The sequence below is a fragment of the Siphateles boraxobius genome, unplaced genomic scaffold, assembly GCF_051911475.1.
Source record: "Siphateles boraxobius isolate OS27281-9 unplaced genomic scaffold, OSU_SipBor_1 16, whole genome shotgun sequence".
NCBI lineage: Eukaryota > Metazoa > Chordata > Actinopteri > Cypriniformes > Leuciscidae > Siphateles > Siphateles boraxobius.
Window position 1 is genome coordinate 18,594,965 of NW_027508766.1, and position 22,260 is coordinate 18,617,224.

Here is a 22,260-nt window from a genome sequence, read left to right on the forward strand (position 1 = left end):
GATTTGTGTTGACTGAATACATAAACAAACAACACATGGAGAGGTGTAGACACAACATGCATAACAAATAAATGGTTGCCCTGCCCTCTCTGTATGTTTATTCAACCGTGCGCACACCCACTTACACGCAATGTGCCGCGGTCTTCAGAGCTTATGTGACAAATTGCAGCCATAAGTATAATAGTGATTACAGGAAGAGATGGTACATTATGCTTTTGAATTATTCACAAAGCTTCTTTGAGTGTGTTGTAAATGTCAAGGCTACTACAAGGCCATGTGTGTGGATTTAGAGCATTGCTAGAGAATTCAGTTGGGTTTAGACACCTGTTTTTCACTACTGTAATTAATATTCAGATGGTTAATAATGGTCAAGTGGTTAAAAGAGTGCTGTTTTTTTCCCCATAGGGACGAAATCTCACTCTGGCTTTCCAAGCAGCTGAAAGCATTGGTATCAAGCCCTCTCTGGTGAGTCTATGTTAACAGATTGTAATTGGGCAGATTTTGTTAATACAAGATATTAGAAGTAATATAATCTACCTATAATTTTTTTAGTTTACATTGAACCATCTGATATGGCAACTTATCTTGGGCTTGCACCCCCTTACAAAAATATGTTGCCTATACTTCAAGTTAATTTTATTAAGTCTATACTCTAAAAAAAATAAGCTGTTGAATGAACTTAATTAAATTAAGGAAAGATTTTCCACGAAAATGAATTAGATTTTTCCAACAAAATCTAATTTGTTTGAAATTATTTGTTTTAATCTTGTTATATGAACTTAAATTAATTTAGTCATTCCTGCTAGATAAAGTTTTGTCAGGTTGACTATATTTAATTTTTGCCCTGCCTAAAATCACCAACATTATAATTTTGGCTAATTTGACTCTACAGTTACTTTCAATGATAGGAGCTACTAGTGTTCAGTTTAATTAAAACCACTTTTTTACATAGTCTGTAAATGAGGGTTAATGCTAGTGTAGAGCATATTGAGCGCCCACAGCCCTAAACTAAACAGTCACCACTCTTCTGCATAATGGTATCCACAAAATTCAAAAACATTACAGAAAGTCTTCTAAGTTTCTAACATTACTGAATATTAAACATTAAAATTAACTAACAACATCTTTCCATTTACAGAAAAAACACATAAAATAACACTTTAATCCCTAAATGTACCCTCCTAATGCAGTCCCTTGCAAAGCATGCTGGGAACTACAGATCCACTGCCTAGTTAGTTGTCAACAAAAATGATTCATGTAGTTTTCTCACAAATTAAGTAAACTTCAGTTTTAAATATATTAGGATTGATTGAACACAATTAAATTAAGTTGTGACAAAATATTAAACAATTGTGTTACTCTTGCTTATTTTAATTAAATTTAACAAGAGGCAAAAGTTAATTTTTCAGTGTACTTTAGTAAAGTTCAAGTATTTTTAAGTGTAGGCTACTTTATAAGTATACTAATATCAATCTACATTGAACCATCTAAAATGAACCATCTGATAAGAAGTATACTTGTATACTGCTTTCTTCAGTACTACTTGAAACTAAATTGGCTCACTTTTTAATGTATAAAATTATACTTTAATTGTAACAGTAGTAAACAACTAGTTTACAACTTAGTTTTTCATTTGTATTGCTAATATACTACAAGAGAACTAATAGGTATACTGGTGGTTTACTAGTCAAATACTTGTAGCACGTTTTTTAGTTTTTGAAAGTAAACTTTGAAGAATACTCTCAGTAAACTACTAGTTTGCAGTTTTATAGGGCAAGTATACTTGTAAATTTTCTTTAAGTATACATAACATCAAACTTTTTATATATTTATTACTATTTAGATATTATTTTTGCACTTTAAGTATACTACTGTTTCAGTATTATTTTTGAAAAATACCTTTAACTGTACTTTAACTCTTTCCATTTTAAAAACATTTTATTCTAGCTCCATGCATCCTTTTTTTATCAATGTGGGATCAAAGTTTTATAAAAAAGTAAACGTTTTAGAAAAAAGCTAATCAAATATAATTTTTGTCAAAGACTACGTCCGGATCGGATTTAGAATGTTGATCAAAACAGATGGAGTAAATCGAGTCAATCAACACCCCCAAAGCTTCACATTTGTTTCCTCTTCATGGGTTCGACATTTCATTTGGTAACATTAGGCAGTTCCCTTTCGAGAATAGTCCCTACCTATTAAGTAGCTAATAGGCAGTGGGGAGAAACCCCTTTCCTCGAGAAATATTGAAGCCTATATTTTAAAACGCAGTGCAGCTGCACAGCAAACACAGCAGAGCGTCCAGGTCGCCCATTGCCTGTGCTGCGGCAACTGCACATCCTATGGTGAAGCGCCTCTGACGTGCGAAACAATTAGGTGGCTTGGCGCCAGAGCACGTCAGAGCCCGCCAGAATGGGTGTGGCTTATGGCTATAAGAAGTCCCTTTTTCCGCCTATAGAACAGATTTTATCTTCGTCAGCGACCTTCAAGCCTCTGCTTCCTCTGAAGGCTTTGCCGTGGAAACAAACGATACAGCTATAGCTAGCCTTGCATACAGCGGACAGCGCCTTTTTCACTCACCTAGTGTCTAGCTCTCTTTAAAAATGGCGACACCACTCCTCATGCTCTTCCTTTTCCCCGCACTACTTCAGCCGCGGAAGAAGCGCCGCAGCCAACGGTAGCCCGAGCACATGGATATAAGCGAGCCCACGCTGGCCACGTCCCCGCGTGCCCCGCTTTCTCCATCACAGTCTCCTTCGTCGGTCCTGTTCACTCAGGCAGATCAGCGCCCCTCCCTTCAAGCAGCGGGTCTCGTCTCCTTCGGTGGATCGGACGAAGAGCAAGACGACAGCCTCTCCATTGCTGCTTCTGAAGAAGAGTGGTCGGGCTCGGCTGACCCCGCCCTCTCACAGTCAGGTGCTAGTGCTGCTACTACTAGGACTAATTCAGACGCCGAGATGCTGCGCATCCTCACCGCGGCCATTTCAGACGTCCTAGGAGTCGGCTGGATGGATGGTTTCTGCCAGGGCGCCAGCAGGCCCCCCGTCACAAGCCAGCGCCCTTCTTCCCTAAGGTTCACGATAAACTCACAAAGTCATGGCGCGCCCCCTACTCGGCATGCACGAGCGCTTCTACTTCCAATACTCTCTCCTCTGTTGATGACGCAGCGGAAAAAGGTTATGAGAAACTACCTCCTCTCGAGGAAGCAGTCGCCACTCATCTCTGCCCACCCACTGCTGCTAGTTGAAGCCCCGCCGAAACACTTCAGCCCTCGCTGGACACGCTTTCTCAGCTTCCAGTCAGGCTGCATCAGCACTACACACCATGGCGGTGTTACAGGTTTTTCAGGACAAACTTCTCCCAACCTTGGAAGAGTCTGGCCCGAACCCTGATGCATTTCGCGACCTGCGCAGCACCACAGACCTAGCACTGCGTGCTACGAAGGCTACTGTTTAATCGATCGGCAGAGGCACGTTGTGCTCGAGCGCCATCTCTGGCTGAACCTTACAGACATTAAAGAGGCGGACACGACAGCTTTGCTTGATTCACCTATGTCCAGCACCGGTCTCTTCGGCCTGGCAGCACAGAAGTCTTCTCAAGCTATGACACTCTTCTTGCCCAAGCGCTCCAGCTCTGCCTCGAGCCGCTCTAAGAGAACATCGCCGCCTCAGCCAGCGAAGCCAGTGCCTCGGGTCTCTCGGCCCCGTCCTGTGGCTGATACCCATCGTCGCTCATGATCAGCTAAGCGCTACCCCCGACCCGGCATTGTTTTGGACCCTGAGCCTCCAAAGACCTCCTAGCAACAGGAGGAAAGAGAGGGGGTCTAAGTCTCCCAGCTCCCTGTTTAGCTCAGGCGGCTGGAGATTTTAGTCTGTAGTCAATTTAGTCTGTAATTGTAGTCAATGGGCCCATTGCACTGCGAGCGCCCCTACAAACAAACGCTGTTTTTACAGCGACTCAAATAAAGCACACAAAGAGAATATGTATACAAAACACAACACAAGGGTATTAGGTCCCCCAATGCTAGGCGGCCCTGCCCCATGTATCATTCAAACCCTAGCCACAAGAGGCGAGGCCTGGCAAGCCATCCCCGAAGTGTCGAACTGGGTTTTGAACATTATAAAGCGAGGCTGCCTGCTTCAATTTGCTCGCAGACCCCTGCGATTTCCGGCGGTTATCGAAACTTCAGTGAAAAGCGATGTGGCTCACGTGCTTCACACCGAAGTGCAAAATCTGCTAGCAAAAGGGGCGATAGAATTAGAACCATGCCATCCCCAGGAAGTTTTCTAAATTTCATTCATGAGCGTGTGGATTTTAGACACCTATTATGCGTTTGCTCTTTCCATGTAATAAATGCGCACCCTTGAATAAGTGGGGTTTTACTTCAACTGCTCAAAACGGGAATGGCCCATTTCCATAAAACTTCAGTATCAGAAAATAACGGTGACGTTTCCACGCAAAGAACGCATTGTTTCATAACAGTGCCCAATGACATAGGAGCTTTATCCATGAGCGGTTTGACTCAAGACTTGCTTTCTCGATAGAGAGCTGTCATCTGCTCATGTGAACAGCAGTGGCTGTTCTGAGGAGCGCTCAAACATGGACTGCTCAAAAATCTGTAGATGAGAGCTATATACGACCGAGCACGAGCGAAATCCAGTGAAAGATGGTAAAGAGTGCAGCGAGTATCTGTGAAGGAGAGCTAGGAGGACATAAATTCGTGCATCTAGTCATTTAATGTTTATATATTTTAAAGCACTGAATCGCTATAGAATCGCAAATTATTCGATTCATAGCATTTTAAATCGAATATTGACCGAAATAAACGATTCACAATTCAAAGTACATGTTTCAAGATCGATTTGCATCGTCAGGATTTGTAATCGATGCATCGAGAAAACGAATGAATCGTTACACCCCTAATAACTACCAAACAAATCCTTGCGCAGGTTCGCCCGGGGAATTGTTTTTTTTACGGTGGATCTGAAAGACGCTTACTATCATACTCGGATTGCTCAATCACAGGCCATTCTTGAGATTCGCCTTCGAGGGGCAGGTTTATCAATACACGGTCCTACCGTTCGGTCTGTCCCTGGCACCCCGTACATTTACGAAGTGCATGGATGCAGTGCTTTCTCCGCTAAGGCAACAGGGAAGTGCGTGTGCTGAACTATCTCGACGACTGGCTCATTATGGCTCAGTCGAAGACCAAATTATTGACCCACAGATCCATGCTCATCAGCCATTTGGAATGCCTGGGTCTCAGGATCAATTTTCCCAAGAGCAAACTGTTATCCAGCCAGAACCTTTCTGGGCACAGTTATTGACTCCAACACTGATGAGAGCTCGGCTGTCAGATCGGGCAACCTGTTCTGGCCATAGTGTATATCTTTCTGTTTTGAAAAGCAAACCTCATTGGGCAATGTTCTTTTCAAAGAACAGGCTTACTAGTATTAAGAGGTATTAGTAATTTAGCATTCCTGGCCCAGACACCCTCTATATGCATTCCCGCCAGTCTCTATGATGCCTCAGGTGATCAGATGGATCAAGGAAAGCGGATGACCAGTCCTCTTAGTAGCCTCCCTCTTGAAAACCCAGGCGTGGTTTCCGGAGCTGGTGCAGATGATGGACATTGTTCTCTGGCCGGTGCCAGTGAGGAGGGATCTCCTCACAAGTCAAGTCACCTTTATTTATATAGTGCTTTTTACAATACAGATTGTTTCAAAGCAGCTTTACAGAGATAACAGGAAAATAATGTTGTAATAATATTGTTAAATATAAAATTAAATGTCCCCAACTAAGCAGGCCAAAGGCGAAAATGGCGACAGTGGCAAGGAACCAAAACTCCACTGTCTACTAGGCGCCTCTATGCTCTGCAGTGGTCAGTATTCACCAGCTGGTGCACAGCTAGAGACCTCGAGCCCCAGTCATGCGAGGTGTCAGTGGCACTCTCCTTCCTACAAGAGCTTTTGGATGCGGGTAGCTCCCCATTCACGCTCAAAGTGTATGTGGCAGCCATAGCAGTTTACCAGCTTACTCGATTGCTCCTGTCTGCCTTGCTTCTGCTGCTGATGCTGAATTGGTTTGCGTCTGTAACCCTCGTATATCTTTCTGTTTTGAATCATTATTTATTAGCATTTCCTGTTGTTTATACTGCTAAATATAACTTACTCAACATCACATATTACCTTCACATTGCTAGATTAAATCTAAATCATTGCTAACACAACACGCTAGTAATTCGCTTGCCTGTTAGGGTGCCATCAGTGTGCTCATGTATTTATTTATTTTGCTCGCACACTCACGCCTTTTACCAATTCATCAAACAACTGAGGTGAGTATCAGTCAGTCAAACAAACACGGTGAGTCATGATGTCTGACATCACGATGACTACGACTACGTCATCTTCTCCTCTTATTGTCACTTGCACTTCATGTAACACGTATAGCATAGCCTTCTCTGTCAGCACAGGATTTACATGTGATAAATGCAGGGAGATAGTCTGGCTGATGGAGAAGATTTCAGAACTTGAGACACGCATCCAAACTTTAATTGGGGTTAATTGTAAGAGTGCAAGGGCTTTAAATACTACTTTGAATGCAATTAGCTTAGAGAACACTGAACATTGTTCGGTTCCGGCTGTAGTAGAGCCCGTGCAGCAGGTCAATTGGGTGACGGTGAGACGGTGTTGTCGCGGGAAAAAACACCGCTCTTCCGTTCCGATTACAACATCAAACAGATTCTCCCTACTCAGTGAAACACCCACTGAGAATCCTGTTGAATGTGCCCTAGTTATTGACGATTCTACTACACGGAACGTAAAAATAGAGACACCAGCCACCATAGTCACATGTTTGCCGGGAGCCAGAGCGCCTGTCATCAAAGCAAATTTGATGAGAAAGCTGGCTAATGCTATTCGCAAATTTTCTAAGATTATTCACGTTGGCACTAATGATGTTCGACTTCGCCAGTCGGAGATCACTAAAATTAACGTTAAAGAGGTGTGTGAACTCACAAGTATGATGTCAGGCACTTTAATTTGCTCTGGCCCCCTTCCTGTTCGAAGGAGTGATGAGTTAGTAGACTGTCCTCATTCAATGGCTGGCTGTCTAAGTGGTGCCTGGAAAAATAATATAGAATTCATAGACAATTGGAAAAGTTTTTGGGGCAGACCTGACATGTTGAAAAGAGATGGTATACATCCCTCCTGGGATGGTGCTGCTCTTCTCTCTAGTAAGAGCCTTAGAGCTCAAACATGACAATCTGGGGATCAGGTCAGGAAGCAGACAAACTGGCAAAACCGACCGTGTGCTAGCTGTCTCACGTCACTGAGGTCAGATAAATTCCATCACGTAGAGACTCTTTCACCTAGATATTATCACATAGTTCTGTTCCCCGAATTAGGAAATACATAAAACTTCCAAACCCATCTAAGGGTAAAAATTGTATTGATGTTCAACAAATAAAAAACAGAATCAAGGTGTAAAGGGGAGTAACATTCATTTGGGAGGAGCACACATTTGCAGACAACTAGGTGAGGAGTAAAGGCAAAGAGACAAGGCTGAACTGAACTGCAAGCAAGTGTTTTATTTACAAAAGGTGAAGTATGTATGTATATATATATATATATATATAATGTGTTTAGTATTTTTATATATATATGTGTTTAGTATTTTTATATATATATATATATAATCACGAGTATAGGGGATTTACGATTTACAACGAGGAAGTAGATTTAAACAAGAAAAATACCTACTATATACACACAGCATAGATATATACACAGTATGAGTAAATAAAAAAATTACAGAATGCAAACAGGAACCACAAAAGTGAGAAAATGGGGGAGGATTGGAAAAGGGATCAAAGAAATAAAACAAAAACAAACTAACTTGCGGCCCAATCTCTAATCTAACTGCCAAAAGAAAATAATGAAATAAGAATCTTCGCGTCACCGACTAATTACCCAAACGCTAAAATACAACGGGTGGAGCTCGATTTGTATCTAATACAAATTTCCATTCTGTAACCTGATGAACTAAACTTTTTAACAACAAAAATTAAGCATCATTGAACTTACTTATGCTGGACAATGATGTTATTTTCTTCTAGATCTGCTGTACAGCCGAAACAGACTTTGTTGCATTATCTTCCTGCTATCACTGTAAAGCTGCTTTGAAACAATCTGTATTGTAAAAAGCGTTATATAAATAAAGGTGACTTGACAGAGTGAAATACCTATGTGTGCACAATGTACTTCGTGTGACTTTCTTACCTGTCCCTTTCTCTAACCTCGGATGTGACCAGCACGCAATAACACTAAATGTACTCAAGCGGGTCCATACAAATACTAAACACACGGGATACACTATACGCATGCATAGTATAGGCTGTCACACAGAAAAAGGTTTCAAAGCATCTTGGGCCTTGCGAGTGGCGTCTACTCTCCACTTTTATGCCACGGGGCACCGATCAGATTGGAGACCTGGTCATTGACGTCACAGGAACATGGGGACCAGGTGGGCCAATAGTACGTGACTAGTTAAGTGAAAGTAAAAAGGAAAGACTCAGGGAAAGAAGAAAAAAAATAACGCAAGGACGTAACACCTTTCATCCTCCTTTGTCTTGCGCTTACTTACTACAACCAACTCGTAGCAAGTGCAAATGAATACTGTGAGTGTGTACATGTGTTTCAAATTTCAAAAGTACTATATATTAACAGATAATGAAACATGCACTGGACAGTTTTTCTGATTGTTTACAGCAAGCAGTTAACCATGTTTACTTTAAGTAATTTTCATCTCAGCTTTGTGCACCTGACACAGACAAGCAGCTTTAAATACAGATCATTTGCATCTGCATTGTAACTGTGACTGTTGAACCCGAATAAATTCAGCTGGTGAGGCTGGTGACGTGTAGAACTGCATTCACACATACTAAAAATAGACTGCCTCTGCCTATTGCCATTGTGAGTTCAAGCTCTGTGAATTCTTCATCCTTGATTTAACACCCAGTGTTAAGGAAGTTCAATAGAAGTTATTTATTTATTTATTTTAGTAAGTAAGTGTCCACAAGTGATAGTTGGCGGTTGAATCTCATGATCATGATCCAAGTCATATTTCACCCCAAAATCTAAAAATGATTTTATGTTTAAGTGCAGGAGGTCACAAACATCTCAACAGTTTTTTTTCCCTGTAGGTTTGGTTTGCACTTAACAGTCACATAGGTAAGCCAGTATATGGTAATGTTTATTCACTACACCTGATTATTTTTCAAGTTGCATTTGCTTGTAACAAATTTTCAAAACAAATAATTTAATAGATCATTTAACAGGCTGTTCATTTTACAGACTGTTCAATAATTTAAACCTATTTGCAATCCACTCAATCTCAGAAATGCTTTTCAATGCATCCTTTTCAGTAGCTGAAGAAGATTGATTATGTGAGCTCATATCACTTCTTGAAAGTGGCTCTTCATTTGCATAATGTAACATTTTCTCAACTTTCTCAAGTCGCTAGACATGCCCGCATATAGTCACCAGTGACCAGCTCTAAAAAGGGCCCAAATTCAATGATTATGATAGTATTTTCACATTATTTGAACAATTTATTAATTAATTAACTAATACCTGATGATTAAGTAGAAATAGCGCAGAATCATACATATTTCTTATGTTGTTGTTGTTTTTTTGTTTTTGTTTTTTTATATTCAAATTTTCCAAATTCGAAAACTTCCTGTGCCAGGTTTACATTACGAATCCTATATTTTCATTATGGTATTTTGTATGACAGACTGCACTGTATCTTACAATGTTCTTGTGTTTGGTTTATATCAAGTGTATTTATTGAAAACAATGTACAATATTTTATCATATGCGTTGACTCATTTTTCAGCAGCTTTCTGCAAGACAGAATGATAACAGCATTCTGGGTTGTATGTACTTTTGTTTTCTTAATTGCTTCAAACCATGCTGTTTAAAAAAATAGAATAGAATATGAGGTGACAGCTTTTTTGTAGCAATTGTCCAGAGATTGTGGCTGCTCATAACATATTACTGTACATCTCATTGTCTCAGAACACTTTTTGTTTGGTGCTGATTGCTTAATTACTGACCTGTTTGATGAATGTTTTTATGACTTCATTACAGAAGTGTACACAATATTTTGACTTGACACATCACTCAGCAGGTTATGTTTGTCCTTTTCCGCATGACTTACACACAACAAATATGTGCAAGGAGGATTACGGCTTTGGATCTGTATCTGAACGTCTGTGTATTGGTTTAAATTGATGACATTATAAGATAATATAAGATCCATTTTATGAATCGTTTGGTAGAATTAAAGATGGCAGACAAGAAAGAGAGCAGAGTGCACAGAAATGCTCCGTCTACTTCTGCTATCCCATATAAACACATATAACTGCAGTCTTTACCTTGTAAAGCCTGACATGAATAGTCATAAAAATAAAAATAAACATAATGACCGTTCCAAAACAAAAAACGTTTATTTAACCCTTTAGAAAAAAATTGCCAGATGTGTTTTTTTGTTTAGTATTATATTTGATACATCAGGCTTTTATGGCTATTATAGTATGATATAGGAAAATATGGAGCTCACACTCAATGTGGTAAAAAAAAAAAAAACTCAATTTTATTCAGTGGCCCAAACTGAGAAAAAAAATATGCAATATGGTGCAGTTGCTGATGCATGCATGGCCAATAAGTAAGGTGAAACTTTGAAAGCTTGTAATGTAAATTAATGAGATCTTTATTATAGTCAAGTCAGATTTATTTATATAGCACTTTTTACAATACAGATTGTTTCAAATCAGCTTTACAGAGATAACAGGAAAATAATGCAAAAAAAAAAGTTTGTTTCCAGAAGAAAATAGCAGTCCAACTTTACAGTGATATTTCATTTTTGTTTTAAAAAAAGTTATTAATTTAGTTAATTTATATATATATATATATATATATATATATATATATATATATATATATATATAGCCGCTCTGGAGTAAACCGTGATGTCATTGTCCAGCTCAGTTCAGTTCTTTGATCTGCGCGCATTAACACTATTATACAATGTTGAATATTAAACTAAATGTTAAATTTAATGTCCTCAACTAAGCAAGCCAAAAGCCAATGGCAACAAAGGGTGGAAAAAGGCGACAGTGGCAAGGAACCAAAACTCCATCAGGTGACAGAATGGAGAAAAAAACCTTGGGAGAACCCAGGCTCAGTCGGGGGGCCAGTTCTCCTCTGGCCAGTGAACAAACAGTGTATAATTATGATTCAGGCAGCATTATAGGTCCGAAGTCAGATTAAATTGGAACAATCAGAATATTATCCAGTTCCATCTGGTTGTAGATCGGAGTCACGCCGGTATGGAGATGGTTTATGGTTGGTTGAGGATTAGTGCTAATGGCTATCGTGTTGATGAGGCCTTCGATGAGAGTCTAGTTGACACAATCTCTGCTGACACTTCATGGACGTGGTCGTGTCTAGGCGCAGGTCCTCCATCTGGTCTGGATACAGCCCAGATCCAGCTGATTACAGTAAACCTCAGAATAAGCAGAAAGACTAACATTAGTGTAGATGCCATTCGTCTTATGATGTAGCGAGTACATCAGGTGTTATAGGAAGTGTTCCCGGTTCCGACTGACCTAATTTATGCAGCCTAATAATCATTTAACTGATTTGAATAATAGAAATGTATAATTTTCTATGTATATGCCAGGTTGAAGAGATGTGTTTTTAGTATAGATTTAAACTGACAGAGTGTGTCTGCTTCCCGGACAATGTTTGGAAGGTTGTTCCAAGGTTTGGTGCTAAATGGGAAAAGGATCTACCGCCAGCAGTCAATTTTGATGTTCTAGGTATTATCAACCGGCCAGAGTTTTGAGATACAATAACTGATATTTGTATATGCAATTTATTAAAAAAAAATAGTTTATTTAAATATTTGTGTCTGTATGTCAATGTAAAATTATTTTAAATGTTTAGTTTTATTATCAAAGCTCTGTAGTTTTTTATTGTGCAATATTTATGTATTGCACAGTAAAAAAAAACTTCACATTTGCAATTCAATACAAATGATGATTGAGAGATCCTTAAAATTGAGATTTCTCAAAAGCCTGATGTATCATATTTTATACTTACATTTTAACACACACACAGATATATATATATATATATATATACTGTGTATATATATAAATTATGCATGAATTTTTAAGTAAACCTAAGTTGCTTCTGTCCAATAAGTGTTGTTAATCTTGAAATATTACTAAAAATATAAAAGTTATTCTTACAATTTCTTTTTAAAAGTAACTGTCAAGATTTCACAGCAAAAAGACACCAACCTGCAGAAAGAATTACTAAAATCCCCTTTACTTGCCAAAAACGTGTGATCAATCAACCAGACAACAGAAGGCATAGTAGATAGTGTACAGCCATTTCAGCAACGTTTTGATGTTGATAATAGAGGCCTTATAAAGTTGTGTATCAAAAAAGTATTTATATAGTAGGCTTTATGGTTAAGAACCAGTGTTTTTTTTTAAAGAGAGAGATACAGAGAGAGGCTCTTATCAGGCTTTTGAGAAATCTCAATTTTAAGGATCTCTCAATCATCATTTGTATTGAATTGCAAATGTGAAGTTTTTTACTGTGCAATAGACGTGTTTGGAAAAAAATAAGAATGTGTCCAAATGCCTCACTACCCTCTGGGTGTCAGGATACAGGCACGGAGACAGAGGTAAGTGAATCAAAACACAGCTTTATTTAACGTGACAAGTGCATAGGTGAGTATTTTCAAAGTTCAGGTGTAGATTTGGTGAAGATCACTACGTGCGGGGCAGATTACAGGTAAGCAGGTCCTCTTCAGGTTAACTAATGTCAAGCAGTCACAGATCTCTTATACTTGTCTTTTTTCTTTCAGATGTCGTCGTGGTAGTGACAACTCGGCGTGAACATAGGGACTCAGGAGAATACAGGTTTTTTGGGGAACAGGGATCCAGACAGGATTTCGAGGAACACGGATCCAGACAGGATTGCAGGAAACATGGATTTGGACAGGATCTCTGAAGACAGTGGAACAGGAATGCAGAGGTTAGTAATTCACAGGTGAGTATACGTTACTTGGCTGGAACTGGACATATCAGAGACTTCGGAAGACAAGGGAAAGGGTCTGTTCCTGTTGGAGGCTTGACAATGACTGAGGTTGTGGTGAGTGTTTTTATGCAAGGGTTGATGAGGCTTACTGATTGTGAACAGGTGCAGGTGATTAGTATTCTGGGGAGTGTGATCGTTGTGTGATGGATGTTGTGTTTGATTGGCTCCTGACATTACCCCCCCTCCAGAGTCCGCGCCAGCTGACCTTGGACCCCGACGTCGTGGTGGTCTACCTCTGGGCCGTGGTGCAGGTTTGTCAGGATGTTGAGCGTGAAACTCAAGGAGCAAATTGGGATCAAGGACGTCGTTCCGGGGTATCCAAAATCTTTCCTCTGGTCCATACCCCTCCCAATCTATCAGATACTCGAGCTGACCACCTCGACGTCGGGAGTCCAATATCTCCTTTATCAGATAAATGTGCTCTGGTTCAATAGGCAGTATCGGGGGGTTATCTTCCGGAACCGGTTCTGTGGCTGAGTTGGGTACAGGAGGGTGATGAGGTTTCAGGAGGGAGACGTGAAACGTGGGATGGATCCGATGTTCTGGGGGTAGACGAAGTTGGTATGTGACTGGGTTGATTTGTCTTACAATGGGGAATGGTCCGATGTATCTGGGGTTGAGTTTGCAGCAAGGTTGACGTAGACGGATGTCTTTTGTGGAGAGCCAGACTAACTGTCCGGGTTGATACTCAGGGGTTTGACGGCGACGAGCATCTGCGAAATGCTGTTGGCGATTCACCGCTTGCTGGAGGTGATGATGGGTTTGATTCCACACTCTTTCGCTTTCTTGAAACCACTTATTTACTGCTGGTACTTCTGAGGGTTCGCCGGACCATTGAAACAATGGGGGTTGGTAACCCAGCACACACTGGAAAGGAGTTAACTGCGTGGATGACTGTCTGAGGGAGTTTTGTGCGTACTCTGCCCAAATGAGATATCGACTCCAGATATTCTGGTTGGTGTGGCAGAATGTACGTAGGAAGCGTCCTACATCCTGGATCTTTCGTTCGGTTTGGCCATTTGTTTGCGGATGATACCCTGATGATAGGCTTACAGTCACGTTCATAAGAGTGAAAAAGGCTCGCCAAACTCGGGAGATGAATTGGGGTCCTCTGTCGGACACGATGTCCTCTGGGATGCCGAAGTTTCGAAAAACATGTTCCATCAGAAGTTCAGCAGTGACAAAAGCCGTAGGGAGACCCTTCAGAGGAATTAGTTTGCATGCCTTGGAGAACCGATCGATGGTTACGAGGATACAGGTGTTGCCGTCAGAAGGGGGAAGATCCGTGACGAAATCTACTCCAATGTGTGACCAGGGTCTATGTGGGACAGGAAGTGGTACTAATTTACCCGCAGGGTGATTTCTGGGAACTTTGGACATAGCGCAGGGAATACAACCTTGTACGAACGTTGTGATGTCCTGTTGCATGTTGGGCCACCAATATTTGACTTGGAGAGTTGAGAAAGTTTTGCCTATTCCAGGATGACCTGTGCCTACAGAGGAGTGAGCTGATGAAGAGAGAGTTGCGGAAATCCTCAGGTACGTAAATCTTCTCGGGGGGGCATCCTGGGACTCTAGGTTGTTGTCGTGACAATTCCAATAATTGCTCGTTGATTTCCCACTGGATGGGGTTGACAAACAGTTTCTCGGGCAGGATGGTCTCAGGTTCCTCCATCGGAGTTTCTGGGGCATGGATGCGAGAGAGGGCATCCGCTCTAGTATTCTTTGAGCCTGGACGAAATGAGATTCTGAAATGGAAACGGGTGAAGAAGAGTGCCCATCGGGCCTGACGTGGATTGAGTCTTTTAGCATCTCTCAAGTACTGGAGGTTCTTGTGGTCGGTAAGTACTAAGAATGGATGTTTCGCCCCCTCTAACCAATGCCTCCATTCCTCTAAGGCAAGTTTCACAGCCAGAAGCTCCCGGTTTCCAATGTCGTAGTTGCTTTCTGCTGTAGATAACTTCTTGGAAAAGAACGCGCAAGGTATGGTCTTGGAGGATAAGTCAGAGTACTGTGATAGAATTCCTCCTACCCCAGTAGTGGAGGCATCCACTTCCACCACAAATACCCTCTCTGGATCTGTATGGTGGAGCAAGGGTGCAGTGGTGAATGCGGCCTTGAGTGAATTAAAGGCAAGCTCCGCTTCTGGGGTCCAAAGTAACATCTTCGGCTTTCCTTTTAACAGGGAAGTCAGAGGAGCTGTCAAGATACTGTAGTTGTGTATAAATTGTCTGTAAAAATTTGCGAAGCCGAGGAACCTCTGGAGTTCTTTTACCGACTGAGGAGTTGGCCAGGACAGAGTTGGCTTCGGTCTTTCGTTTATCCATTTCCACTCCTCTTTCACTCAGTTGGTATCCCAGGAATTCGACACTGGTCTGATGAAAAGTACACTTTTCTGCTTTTAGAAACAGGGTGAATTCTCTGAGTCTTTGGAGTACCAGGGACACTTGATGTTGATGTTCAACAGGGTTCTTGGAATAAATCAGAATATCGTCGATATACACCAACACGAACTTTCCCAGGAAGTCTCGGAGTACCTCGTCCATAAAGCTTTGAAACACGGAAGGAGCGTTTACCAACCCATACGGCATGACCAGGTATTCAGTGCCCTGCAGGCGTGATGAAAGCAGTTTTCCACTCATCCCCTTCTCTAATTCTGACCAGATTGCATGCACTTCTCAGATCCAATTTGGTGAAGATCTTGGCTTCCCTGAGCTGTTCGAGGGCTGCTGGAATGAGAGGTAGTGGGTAACTGAATTTCACGGTGATTTGATTCAGGGCTCTGTAATCGATACATGGTCTTAAACCTCCATCTTTCTTGGCAACAAAAAAGAAACTAGCGGCAGCAGGGGATGTAGAAGGACGGATGTAACCCTGTTGCAAAGCTTCTTCGATGTACTTCTGCATAGATTCCTGTTCAGGAATTGATAGAGAATAGATTCTACCCTTGGGTATCGATGCATCGGGGATCAGATCAATGGCGCAATCCCATGGTCTATGAGGTGGTAAGTTGGAGGCAGTGACAGGGTTAAATATGTCAGAGAACGAGGAATAACATGAGGGAATATTTGTGGACAGATTTTCTGTGGGGCTTTCGATGGAGGTGGAACTCACAGTGAGCACTTTCTTAGGTTCAGCACCAGGTGGAGCAGAGTGTGGGCGTTTCTCAAGTGGGCAATGACATCCCCAACTGTTTATCTTACCGGACTGCCAATTTATGGTAGGTTGGTGACGAATTAGCCATGGACGGCCTAGGATTATGTCGCTTGACTATTTTGAAGAATGAAAGGTTCGAACATTTCGTGGTGAATATTTTCAATGCATAACTGGATGGGTGTTATTTGAGCTGTAACACTTGTTAATGGGTTCGCCGGTCACTGCATGGATGGAATATGGCTTGGGAATGTCGACCTTCCTGAGGTTAAGTTTCTTGCAGAGCCGCCCTGATATGAAGTTCCCCGCTGATCCGGAATCGACGATGGCTGCTACAGATACATGGAAATTTTGGGTTTTCAAGGTTACAGGAATAGTGAGTGGTGTCGATACGGCGAGGTGAATCCTGAACGGAGCTTACTGAACGGGCATGAGAGTCAAAAGTGACCTTTAACACCACAGTACAGACATAACTGCAATTCTCTACGACGAGAACGTTAAGCCTGGGTGAGTATCGACTTGCATTTCTTCTGGGGGTCTTTCAGACTCATGGTTAGCGAGGACATGAGGGGGATGTGGCATGAGAATGTCGAGTATCTCGATAACAGCCCTGAGATCGTTGATGGACACGGAGAGTTTGCTGTATGAATTTTTCCAGACCCAGATTATCATCATAGATCGCCATTTGGAGACGGTGTGCAGGATTTAAACCACCACGATAAACAGCCAGAAGAGCCTTTTCGTTCCAACCACTCACTGAAGCTAGAGTTCGAAACTCAATGGAATACTCTGAAACGGGTTTCTTATCTTGTCGAAGTTGCATTAACTTATCGCTGATGGATGAATCATTGACTGGGTGGCCGAAAACTTCCTTGAAATGGTTAATGAAACTTTGTAATGACATGGTAACCTCAGTTTCTTGTGCCCACAGCGACTCAGCCCATCTCAATGCTGTTCCAGATAATTGCTGAATGATGAAAGATTCGTGAGCGATCGGTGGGAAACAGATGAGGTTGCTGTTCAATGATGAGCGAACACTGCAATAGGAAGCCGTTGGAATCTTCCGCCCGGCCGGAGAATGGCGCTGGTCGAGAGGTGGAACTAGCAATGCATACCAGTGTGGGAGTGGGGTTTGCGGAAGTGGTGGTGGACTGAGGAAGCGAACTCGCCACATCGGTTGCAAGTTGCCCTGGAATGGCAGCGGATGGCGGTTGTGTTGGATCCATAGCGGTAATTGGTCAAGCCTTCTGTCAGGATACAGGCACGGAGACAGAGGTAAGTGAATCCAAACACAGCTTTATTTAACGTGACACAAGTGCATAGGTGAGTATTTTCAAAGTTCAGGTGCAGATTTGGTGAAGATCACTACGTGCGGGGCAGATTACAGGTATGCAGGTCCTCTTCAGGTTAACTAATGTCAAGCAGTCACAGATCTCTTATACTTGTCTTTTCTCTTTCAGATGTCGTCGTGGGAGTGACAACTCGGCGTGAACACAGGGACTCAGGAGAATACAGGGTTTTTGGGGAACAGGGATCCAGACAGGATTTCGAGGAACAAGGATCCAGACAGGATTGCAGGAAACACGGATTTGGACAGGATCTCTGAAGACAGTGGAACAGCAATGCAGAGGTTAGTAATTCACAGGTGAGTATACGTTACTTGGCTGGAACTGGACATATCAGAGACTTCGGAAGACAAGGGAAATGGTCTGTTCCTGTTGGAGGCTTGACAATGACTGAGGTTGTGGTGAGTGTTTTTATGCAGGGGTTGATGAGGCTTACTGATTGTGAACAGGTGCAGGTGATTAGTATTCTGGGGAGAGTGATCGTTGTGTGGTGAAGGATGTTGTGTTTGATTGGCTCCTGACACTGGGGTCTTTTTAAAATGACCTGTAAATATTTAATGATTCTCATGGTTTTTCTACAAACCCACAGATACTATGACAGGAAAATGCCACAGTCTGGAGTTCACTTTACCCTACATACTGTAGACACTCGGAGGAAATAGTGACATGAAAAAAAAGACATAGCCAATATTTTATCCAAACAGTTGTTTTCACAGAGATGGCACACAGAAAACTTGGAAGGTTCTTGTTGGGTGAAGTGTTCCTTTAGGTCTGTGGTACTTGATGATTGTCAAGCATAGCAATCTCAGAGAATTTTCACTCTACAAACATATAATGTGGATGTCGCTAGATTGGCTGAGAATTTGAGAACTCTGGCTAAGATCAGACTGCCTGATTTCAGCCGGAGTGTGTACCGAGTACATCAATACAGATGTATTGACAGATGTATTGATTGATGTGATGCAATTGGGTCCTGAAATAAAATACATTAAAATAAAACATTTATCAAGTTTTATTTCCCTTAATTAATTTATTTTTAATGTTTCTTCATACATTACACACCTCATATTTAATCTCAAGCATCCTCTTCTTGAGTAAACTTTAAGGCCAAAATTGTTTGTTTTGGTGCAAATGACAGTCAGAAAAACTGATATAAATCTAATATACTGTAAATATGAAAATGGTTTTCATTGGTGTTCATTTCACTCCTTCTTAAGACCATCATAATTAATAAATAATATTTTGAGATGGAATTCTCTTGTTTAACAATGCAAGTCTTTGGAAAAGGTAAAATAATTATATAAAACAAAATTGAATGTAGAAGTTCACATAGTTAAAGAAACATGCATGAAAATAAAAAGTGTTTCCTCTCTCTCTCTCTCTCTCTCTCTCTCTCTCTCTCTCTCTCTCTCTCTCTCTCTCTCTCTCTCTATCTATCTCTCTCTCTCTATCTCTCTCTGTAGGACATTGATGAGCTGATGCACACAGACAGACCGGACTGGCAAAGTGTAATGCAGTATGTGTGTCAGATCTATAAGTACTTTGAGACTTAATGTGTGATTGGAAGAAATAAAGAAGAAAGAAGAAAAAGGGCACAGAAGCACTTTTTTTTTCCTGGTCCTGTTCTTCCTTCACAGCCAGTGTTTCTATATACACACAGGCAGACACACAGTTCTGTAGTGTTCGCACCAGTCAGGTTCTCACTCTAAATGCAAGAAATATCATATCAAGTCCAATAGTCATGCATACACAAATTCATTCTTGCATCAAACATCTTCTGTTATCCTTACAATTCATGTCTCATATGATCTTTAATCAGTTTTTGAAGTTGCTTGCAGAGTGGAGGTTTGCAATCTTGCAATGAAACTGGTATATAGTTTTTTTAGTATGCTAAATTTTAAAGTGCATCTTTATAAAGTATTATTACTTAAATCTATATATTGGCATTCTATACATTGATATACTTAAAGTATTTTTAAAATTTTAGTTTTCCCACAAATAATTTTAAAGACTAATATTAAAGAGTGATGTGTCATAGAAATGCATCAAACTATGGAAATTAAATTACATCAGTTTTGTTGAAAAGTTGAGACTATTGGAAACTTTAAATGTTTTAATTATTTAACAGACTATGTGCATTTACATATTCCTCATTAACAAAGCATTAAGCTTATTTCTCTATTACTCTAGTTAGTTTTTTCCTGAAAAAAAATGTCAGAAAGTCAATGTCTGATTGAATTCTTTCTGAATGTCTGTTTTAATCAACCATTATTGATTGTTTAATGCTTTCGTGCCTGTTTAAATTACATGAGATAGTTTAATGAAAGGATTTAAACAATGCCTTAAAAAGTATCAATATTGGAAAAATACTCTCACAGAAATGTCTTTAGGCTAGTTAGTGTAATTTGTGCCAAATTCTAACAAATGCTGAGTTTCACACTCAAGCGCATAGATAATTGATAATAAAATTTGCTCAACAGAAGTAAAATACATACAAAAAGCAGACTGCATCTGTGTTTTATAACGTTTTCTTTTTGGAAATAAAATTTATTAACTTCTTTGCTCTCAAATATTTAATTTGCAAAGGACTGAGTGTGTTTTTTTTTTATTTGAAACTTTTTGGGTTTGCCTGAAACACCAGATGTTTAATTGATGATAATGATAATAAAGTATTATTCAATCATATATAGGCTATATTGTTTGCTTCTTTGAATTAAAAAGCTACAACCACCTTTATTGGAACTGAAACTCGGAGACAAATGTCTTACAATATATGCATTCACAAAATATAAGAAAATATTTCAGATTTTCTTGTGTGATTTACGCAGAAGTAAAATGGTGCACTTTTACAATTTGGGAGTCACACTGGCATCAGTTTTTATAGGTCTGCTAAAAAACTTAAAAAAGCTGTGCTGAAATAGTAAAACAGATGTATGTTGCTACAGACAGACTAATTAGAAATACAGAGTTCATATTGTAAATCTTTAGCAATTAGTGTCACTTCACTCATATCCTCTCAGAAATACGTGTAGTAGCTAAATTTTCAGAAAATCAGACTCTGTTAACTTAGCCAATAGAAGTTTTGTACAAAAAGAGTTAAATCAATGTCAAATGTCAATAATAACAAAAATAGAACTATCTAGTCTAATAGATAAACAGATTTTACTAGTAAACATGGTGTGAAACTGCTAGGTTACTCACGTAACCTCATTTCCCTGAGTTAGGGAACGAGTATTGCGTAGCTATACGCAGTGGGGGAAACTCCTTTTCCTCGATTTACTGAAGCCTTTATGTAAAGCGCATTTGCAGCTGCACAGCTAGAACATGAGCGTCTGGCTCGCTAATAGGCTGTGCTGCGGCAACTGCACATCCAATGGCGCAGGCGCCTCTGACGTGCGACCAATAAGATCACTCTGCGTCATACACGTCAGAGCCCGCCAAGGGGGCGTGACCTCAGTCTATAATAGTCCCCGAATTCGCCATTATAGCAGGTTTAACGACTGAAGCGACAACTTGCCATGTTACTATAGTGCGGCTGGCTACGCAATACTCGTTCCCTAACTCAGGGAACTGAGGTTACGTGAGTAACCGAGTAGTTCCCTTTCGAACGGTCACTTCGTATTGCGTAGCTATACACAGTGGGGACGCCATGCAAAACGCCGCACTGAGTAACTGGCTGCCACTGCAACTCAGGACCCCTGAGCATACAGAACAAGCCTGTGACAGAACAAGCCCGCACCCAGAGCCCTGCAGTGGCTCCACTGCATGAAAGATACCAACGCGCGGATCACCCGTTGGTATCTGGCCTTACAGCCTTTTAAGTTCAAGGTGATCCACAGGCCGGGTGCACAGATGGTTGTGGCTGACTTCCTCTCCAGGAGGAGGGGGGAGAGGGGGGAGGCTGCAGGCCGGACGGCTCCCCGGCCTGAGTCGGGCGGTGGGGGTATGTGGCGAGGGGGGCGTGGTTCAGCGAAGTCTGTAATGCGAGAGCAACGACGGAGCCGAGCGGTGAGTAAGTAGGTCAAGTACAAAATGACGAACACCTGTCTGATTGCAGTAATTGGCGTGGGGAGACCGCATAAAAGCCGGCTGGTGCAAGAGAGCAGAGAGAGAAGGATTGGGTACTCGTGCACGAGACGTGAGCTGGACGCTGAAAGTGGAAAGAGTGTTGCCTGATAAAGTGGAAAGAGTAATATTTTTATATAGTGGAAAGAGTGTTCTCTGAACGAGGTTTATGTTAGAGCGCGCACAGCGCATTTCTTCTGTTTTCAACCAAATAAAAGTGTACGAGTCCCAGCCACGCCGACCCCTGTCTTCTTCCATCACACCAACACTGAACCTTCACTACACTGGTGCCGAAACCTGGGATGGAAGAAGAGGCCGCCGCCAGACAGTCCCCGTCTCCACTTGCGGACATCATCCTTGCGCTCGCGGGACTCCACCAGCAACAACACCAGGCACTGCTGGCCATGGAGGAGCAACAGGAGCGCCGGTTCGAGACACTCCTCCGGGCCCAGCAGGAGGACCGTGAGCAGTTCCGGAGCTAGATGGACCGGGAGTTTCTGGCCACACCATCATCGCCA

At 41.3% G+C, this 22,260-nt stretch overlaps 1 protein-coding gene across 4 annotated transcripts in view; it reads left to right on the forward strand.

Moving 5' to 3' along the window:
• The window catches only part of specc1 (sperm antigen with calponin homology and coiled-coil domains 1), a 369,724-nt gene extending 349,362 nt beyond the window's left edge, over positions 1-20,362 (forward strand). For all 4 annotated transcript variants that reach the window (XM_077231910.1, XM_077231912.1, XM_077231911.1 and 1 more), the window contains 2 exons: positions 406-465; positions 19,141-20,362. In XM_077231910.1, coding sequence (XP_077088025.1) covers positions 406-465; positions 19,141-19,230 — 150 coding nt within the window. In that variant the 3' untranslated portion in view covers positions 19,231-20,362. The remainder of the gene's footprint in view (positions 1-405; positions 466-19,140) is intronic.
• Positions 20,363-22,260: the final 1,898 nt, after the last annotated feature.